The sequence below is a fragment of the Eubalaena glacialis genome, chromosome 2 (genome assembly GCF_028564815.1).
Source record: "Eubalaena glacialis isolate mEubGla1 chromosome 2, mEubGla1.1.hap2.+ XY, whole genome shotgun sequence".
NCBI lineage: Eukaryota > Metazoa > Chordata > Mammalia > Artiodactyla > Balaenidae > Eubalaena > Eubalaena glacialis.
Window position 1 is genome coordinate 162,947,137 of NC_083717.1, and position 8,100 is coordinate 162,955,236.

Here is an 8,100-nt window from a genome sequence, read left to right on the forward strand (position 1 = left end):
GCTAAGATACTTCCTATCTATCCCTTTAACAAAAACTTTGCTGACCTCTGCCGTAGGATCTCATCTGCATAAGAGCCTGCTCACTTTTGTACTCAGTAGCCCTGGTGCTGGGTATCTACCCAAGTGCCAGGTGGGGCAGAGGTAGGCTGTAGAGTGTCGAAGTCTCAGCATTGCTGACAGGGCATGCCTTAGAATCATAACCAAAACTAGTCCCAGTGGTAGGGCTCTGTACATGACAAAAGCATGTGAAAGGTGAAACACTCTTATCTGGACTTTCTAGTAAAACATGCTTTTCTAACAAAAAATTCATCCATTTCAACCACTATTTACTCATTACGTATAAATCATCTATGCCAAGTCGCGGTGTCTTTATTTTGTTTCTTCATCTGCAAGATGCAGAGATGCTTCCTTTGAAATTCTTTGATATTTCTGTTATTACAGTTTGATTGATTAATCAGTAGATTTTTGAGCATCATACTTTTCCAACAACAGCAACAATAACTGACAAATTGAATATTGAATAGCACCTATGCTAAGCTCTTCACATATGTTACCTCATGAAAACCCTAGGAATACATACTTTATTGAACCCATTGTAGAAATGAGAAGGCTAAGGTTCAGAAAGGTTAAGTAACCGTCCCAGAGTCCAGTCCAGCTCTATCTGACTCTAAAGCCCACACAGCCACTCACCACACTATTATAGTTGTTATTTATAGTTACAGTGTTTTATGTTTCACTTTTTCCAAATTCAGCTGACGGTGTTGCTTTGGGAGCAGCAGCTTCTACTTCACAAACTAGTGTCCAGTTAATTGTGTTTGTGGCAATAATGCTACATAAGGTAAGCAAAATTTTGGTGTAAGATTTGGTATTGACTACATTTATAATTAAAATTTCTCTTTGGTCATTCTGTTTTTCTGGAATGGAAAGTATTTTTAGTTATTTTTGTAATTGCTGTTCATTTTAGAGAATTGAATAAGTCTGTTCATAGCTGGGTCTTTTGCTACCATTTTCTTAACCTTATACTTGAAGGGGTTTTATTTTTTTATGGTCATATACACAAACTGTTAAGTCCTCTACAGATTTCTACATTTCGTAGTAATTTTTGTTCATAAATATTCTTCCTTTCTTTATACTCTTTTCTTAACTATTACACAGACACACACACACGCACACACACACACAAATGGGATATTTTCTAGCTTAGAACATTACTTCCTAAAAGGCAAAGCCCAGACTTACTATTATGCCTAGTTTTCTTGTATGAGAATTCAGTCAAATGATAGGTACTTCATAATGTAGAAGCAATCCAAACTTCCAGAGTAATAAGGGATAGTTTTTCTTTTCCAGGCACCAGCTGCTTTTGGCCTGGTTTCCTTCTTAATGCATGCAGGCCTCGAGCGGAATCGAATCAGAAAGCACTTACTGGTCTTTGCACTGGCAGCACCAGTTATGGCCATGGTGACATACTTAGGACTAAGTAAGGTAAGTCTGACTCATTCCTAGCTTATCTCGACAAGTATCTAATTCTTTGTGATCTACTAGAAGGTATAGTCTCTTATATTGAATTTTTCAGTTAAATTACCCCCTCAAACTAAAGATAAAATTCGAATTAAAAACCTGTACAAAGTGTACATCTTAATTCCAAGTCAATCCTCTTCATAAATTTAGAGCATTTCCTTATTCATTTAATTCGAAAACTTCTTCCCCATCAGTTCCAAAAATACTTGCACAAACATATGATCTTTAAAATAATACAACTTAAACCTTATCAGACATGCTAATTTTATTTGACAGATACATAATAAGTCACAACAGAATGTATTTAATGTTTCAGTAGGCACAGGAAGTGTGAGGGACAAGCTTGCAGCAGCTTTGAGAGCAGTAAGGGATGAGCAGAGATCTCTGTATTCAGCTAAGACTCAGATTCTTCTACTCCCAGCTCTCATATCACTGCATGTTACGTACCCAGGTCTTCGTCATTGCACTGAACGTAGCTCCAGACCTGAAGTGGCATGTGTCGCTTGTCACCTCAGAGCCCGGGCATTCTGCTCTGTTGCTCCAGTTGGACCTTTCCATGCTTTATAATTTTGTCCACTAGGGCTGCAGTTCTTAGCAGCAGCCTTACCCATTTTTCTTGAATATCAATTGGCAGGCAACAGGAGGAAAATCTTAGAACCAAACCAACTCAGAGCTAGTTCCTGGAAACCACTTTCCCCCACTGTCTCTGAAGGTCACTGATTCTTCTGAGCGTCATTCAATTCGTATGTGATATAGTAAAATTTGTATTGAAAGGAACATACGAGAAATGAGATGGTTAAAGAATGGTTAAGTTCCTGTTAATCAAGGGTTAGTTGATCTGGATTGCTAACACCTGATTGTGAGCTTTATCTTCTTTTAGTCAATGAGCAATACGTAGTTCCCTTTTAAATATTACCCTATTGGGACTTCCCTGGTGGTCCAGTGAGTAAGACTCCACACTGGCAATGCAGGGGGCCCGGGGTCGATCCCTGGCCAGGGGACTAGATCCTGCATGCATGCCGCAACTAAAAGAGCTCGCATGCTGCAACTAAGACCCAGTGCAGCCTAAATAAATAAATATTACCCTATTTATTACTGCATTGATCAATATAAGTTTTTAGAACTTTTGAGAGGAAGGTATGATAATTTTGGAGGCATGGAGTTACATATTACATTTATGGCATGTTCTTAAATTTTCAATTAATTGTCTTAGTAGGTCCACTTTTTTCATTAAAAAAATTGAAATGAATTGTATAAAGATTAGCTTATGAGATATTTCTAGGCTCTGTGAAGGCAGGTACTGTGTCTCGATTACCACTGTATCTCAGGCACTGGCCTAGAGCCTGGTGCGTATGGCATATTTGTTAACATTAGTAGAATAAATGAATGAATATATAAACTTTGATATCTGCATTAATGCTGTTGATTCCATCTTAATAATATAGGCCAAACCTGTTCAACCAGACTTGAAGTTTGTTTGAAAAAGTAATTGTATACATCACCAATAGTCTTAAACCCTTATTTGGAAGCTTCTCATAAATAACAAGATCGTTCTGATCGCAGGATGTCCCCAGTGCCCCAGATAACACGAGTTATGAATATTGGGTATTTTTTTATTGGGACTTCTTCCTGCCTCTGAATTTTACTTGACTTAATTTTTCTTCTCTCTTTATCTTACTTCACAGAGCAGTAAAGAAGCCCTTTCAGAGGTCAATGCCACTGGAGTGGCCATGCTTTTCTCTGCTGGGACATTTCTTTATGTTGCCACAGTACACGTCCTCCCTGAGGTGGGCGGAATGGGGCACAGCCACAAACCCGACCCCGCTGGAGGGAGAGGCCTCAGCCGCCTGGAGGTGGCAGCCCTGGTTCTGGGTTGCCTCATCCCGCTCATTCTGTCAGTAGGACACCAGCATTAACTGTTGAGGGTCCAGCCTCAGGCCATGGCCGTTTTCCATCCAGTGAGAACAGCCGGCACGTGACAGCTGCGCACTTCCTCAGTCTCTTGTCTCGCCTTGCGCATCTCCACCCGTAACCCTAAAGATTCTGGAGGGAGGTGAGATGAAAACCTGGAGTAATGGAAAGCTTTTTGAGTAGAAACAACACACTGCGAAGGATACAGACATTCCGTTGTGTTGTCTTTTCAAGGGCCCTTGGCATTTTGAGCTTTGTTGTTTCCCTTAACCCTATTCTCAGGGAAGATGGAATTTAGTTTTAAGGAAAAGTGGAGAACTTCATACTCATAATGAAATAATTTTGAAAGTACAGTGTTCTGTAATTAAGCTAAATCTCTTTCCTAGTTTAGAGGCTCTGCCACTTTAATCCATTGATTTTTAACATGGTTCTCACCGTGTACGACTGGTGCTTTAGCATCTATGCCACATCTATGCCTTGAATGAAGGTCATAATGCCCACTGTCTTAGATGCTAAAGATAAGTAGTTCATTTGGGGCTAGAGTCAGGAGAAGGACGGCAAGACACATGGAAAGCTGACTTTATACTTGAGAGAGAGATCCACTGAAGAGGGTATGTCTGGAGAGTCTTTTAAACACCTCCTTCTGCACTTGTCTCTTTAAAGAGAGCCTGCCATTCCATCAAATGGAGGAACAGAGGTGGACTAGCTTTTAAAGAGGCAACTAGTGTTTTATAAAACATTTCTTTTCAAGTTCCCCTTTGTGTAGAGTAGCTGCCTGTACAGCACATTCTTTATAGAGGAGCCAAGTTCTAGTAGGTAGGCTTTCCTTAGGCATAGGCTTTCCTTCAGGAACAGTCAGATCCCAAAGTATCTTTGGAAATTAAGGGGTGTTAAATTTTAAGTGAATTCGGATAGTTACTGACATCTTTGTAGTAACCTTTTTAAAAGTAAGATTACCAAAACCTATGTTGTCCTTATTTTGTCTCTTTAAGTATTTATCTTAGCAGACCAGCAGTCCCTCTGGCAAAATACTTGGTGCCGCTTGGGGACTGCTAGGTCAGCGTCACATGAGCACCTGTAGCAGTGCAGAAAGTCAAGATGTATCATAAATGGGAAGTGTTTGCCTGTTGATTTAAAGCTTATTAAAATCATGTCTTTTGTCTCTTCATCTTTTCCATGCTTTTCTCCTAACTTTTCCCTCCAGCCCTTCCTCCCTACAATTTGCTGCTTACTGCTGGTGGTGATGTTAATATTTGTGAGTTGAGTTCTCTCATCAGGACAACCACTTCTTGAACTGTGATGATGAAGACAGTATCGTGTCTGTTCTTTATTCCTTTCAGTGAAGTTACCTTTGTGTCAAATGCAGCTTTATTAAGCCCTTAAAATATCACTTCCTCATATGTGAGATGACACAATCACTAATATTCTGGTAATTTAAACAATTGAGATAGTAAAAGTGTTAAGCAAACTAGGATAATTTTTCCATATTTGCCAAAATCCCTGTAAACCTTGTGTTATCAAATAAGTATATAATATATTGTTAATTTATTTTGATTTTCTGTACCATTTCAAAACACGTTACAGAAAGGGGGAACCAAGACTATTTTCGTCAGGGCATTGGATTTAGGAGTTTGTAAAACATTTTATATGACACGTAAGCCAGCATGCCCAGGATATCTTTATTTCCTTCCTAGATTTGTTACTGGGTCAGCAGCTGGGGAAAAAGAACTTGAGAGCCCTCTGCTGGCTGTAGACCAAAGTAGCATAAACAGGATCTGGTTCTGGATAGTGGCTGGCAGCCACTGTGTACAACATTAAAACCAACAGAAGGTACAGTATGAAAGTCTAAGTGACTTTCCTGATAACAACTCTGTCTTAGGAGAGTCATAGGGTTTCATCTGGTCCTTCAAAATGACATGGTTGCCTTGATTCTCCCTGGAAATTTACTTTGTTAAGTAAATAGCTCATTTTAGTGTCTGGTTCGGTTTGGATAGTGGCACTTTCTATCATATTGTTGTGTGCAATGATCAGAAATTTGTTCTGCTGGCCAAAGCCTCTTTCAGCAGTGCCTTGCCATCACACTGAAAAGTTTGGCTAGAATATCTTGCTGGGTAGGGCCTTGAACTCTGGCAAGGATCAGACCATCTAACTTCCAAATTTGCCTTCCCCTCTGGACCTCACATTAACAAGCAAACCTTTCACGGCCTATCAGCTCTCAAGAGCTATGGGCTTTCCCAGATTTTAAAGCTGCTGCCTAGGAACCACTTATTTCCCTCCTGGTCAGCAGGCAGAAATAGCCATACTAATCTTACAGGGCTCAAATGCATCTCCAGGCAGCAAGGAACCGAGCAGCGTGGCAGAGGCCTCCTTCACGGGGGAAGAACTTGCTCATGGTGGGCAGTGTCCCAGGATAGGTCACACTGATGGTCACTTATTGGCACATTTCAGTTCCATTTTCCTCTTGTTTAAAACTGCCTCCTTCGATGTGGATGCCTTAATGCTCTCACACATTTGAAAACCTTGGCAATACTTAAGTTGCCGCCGTGATTACAGATTGAATTATTGGCTACCAAAGAGATGCAATTGATGATGAAAAGCATGGTCCTTCCTTCCTCATAACCAAAGTGAATCTGAATTGCAATTTGACTCCCTTTCCTCGGTAGGGATAGACTTTCTTCAGATTTCAAGTGCTCTCCTAAATGGCAAATTAAGTTGAAAAACACTACTGATGCATTCCCATCACTTGTTCGCCAGCAAATTGCTTGTCGGTTCCCATATCCCCAAAGTAGCGATGTTCCAGGTCTGATGGCTTTCCTGTGCATGCTATTGCCAGATTTCATTTTTTAGGCAAAGGTTCTGCACTGGAGTGTAGAGAGTTGGAAACAGTACCACCTACAGAGGCTATGTGTTCTCTCTTCCCCTCGTCACCTTTTTATTTCCCTATTCAAAACAGCCAAGTCTGTTCCTGTATTTTGAATCATTAGAAAAATGAGAGAGGCGGCTGTTTTGAGTGGTCAGTTCTGTGTAGAAAGGAGAAAATGTAATTGTGTTTTTTACCGGCCTATTTCTAAGTGTCACTGCCTGGTTTTTCTCTTTTTCAAGGATTAGAACTCGGAGGACATGCCAGCCTCTCAGACACACGGTAGCTAGGTACTGAACATGGGAACTGTATGTATGTCAACAGCACAAGCCCCCAAAGAACGTTCCTGTCTATGGGGCCCCCGAGCCCCTTGGGAGACTGAGAATAATGACCAGATTCATCCAAAACTGCTGTAGGGCAAGGCGAGAACTCTCTGTAGGTGTTCCACAGGGGTACCTTCCTTACATTACAAAACTTCTGCTCAATACAGAATGGTCCACATAACCCAAAGAGCACTGTTGGAGATGCTATGAAATTAAAACTAGTGATGTAGCTCCTTTGTACCTGAGACATCTAGATTCACCTGAGGAGACCTGAGGGAAATGTGTGACTTGCATGAAAGGGCTAGACAACCATTAGGAATTTTCTAGATATGCCCAGCCTAACAGAAGGAGATTGGCTTTGATCTGTTTTCTCATAGCATCTGCTACCAAGTTGGAAGTCTCGTGGGACAACACTGCAGTTCCCCTGGTTCAGTAGCCTGAACAGTGATTTTAAATGTCCCCTTTTCTGGATCCTTTGTAAACATGAAATCATTCCATGGATGGCTGCCTTATAATTTTGTCTCTTTCCACTTTAATTGTGAATGGTTTAAAAAAATGTTTTTGCTGTTTTCTGATTTATTTTATGATATTAAATTTTTATTAGTGCATACCTTATGTGAGTGGTTCATTACTTATCCTCTTGGCAGTTTTCTTTTTCTGTTTGATGACCAGACTGTTCCCACATTCGAACATCAGAAAAGGTAATGAAAAGTTTTGAGGGGCAGTGGAAAGATGTGTCTATATGTACATCCTTTAGGGAAGGAGGGAAGGAAAGGAGGAGGGGAGATTAAGCACTCAATACACCATCTGCCCCAAAAGATAGCAGTTTATTGACAGTTTTTTTCCATGGCCATTGTTGTTAGCAAATATTATTTATGAAGGTAGCCATCTAATCCCAGAAAAGAGAAGCAGGCCAATAGATCCGTCACAGTGGGTGCATTTCAAAGGGCACAGTTACTAATATGAGTGTGTAGACGCTATGAACAACTGACTCTGGAAATAGAGATTTCAATAGAAGTGCAATTTGTGAATTTTATAGGTGTTTTCTCCCTCTGTAGACTTTAGTACTAGATCTCATTTTTTAACTGATATACCGATAAACGCTCTGTATAGCAATGTATCATTTAACTGTATAGCTTATGTTTATTCATTAGATTTCATTATTACTGGTCTACTTTGTGCTGACTTTCTATATGTATCACGTGTGCTACAGCTAGTTACAAAGATTGTGCCCAGAGTGTTACATGTTGCCTGAAAACCTTTCCTCATAAATAAGAAAATAGGCCAAAAGGACATGGTATTTATGATTCCTGCCATCTCTTACGGAAGCTTTCAGGTGAAGTGCCTCTTCCCTCTTTTGCCTTAAGCAGTGGTTGTGAAATCTTCGGAAGCCAGCATTATTAAGTAACAGCCCTTTCATCCTACTGCCCTGAGATCAAAATGTATATAGATATATGTATATATATATACATATTTATACATATGTCT

At 40.2% G+C, this 8,100-nt stretch overlaps 1 protein-coding gene across 3 annotated transcripts in view; it reads left to right on the top strand.

The window, feature by feature from the left end:
- SLC39A9 (solute carrier family 39 member 9) overlaps positions 1 to 7,222 on the top strand; it is a 47,408-nt gene extending 40,186 nt beyond the window's left edge. For all 3 annotated transcript variants that reach the window (XM_061180963.1, XM_061180964.1, XM_061180965.1), the window contains 3 exons: positions 753 to 838; positions 1,348 to 1,482; positions 3,204 to 7,222. In XM_061180963.1, the coding sequence (XP_061036946.1) occupies positions 753 to 838; positions 1,348 to 1,482; positions 3,204 to 3,434 (452 nt within the window). In that variant the 3' untranslated portion in view covers positions 3,435 to 7,222. The remainder of the gene's footprint in view (positions 1 to 752; positions 839 to 1,347; positions 1,483 to 3,203) is intronic.
- The last annotated feature ends 878 nt before the right edge of the window (positions 7,223 to 8,100 follow it).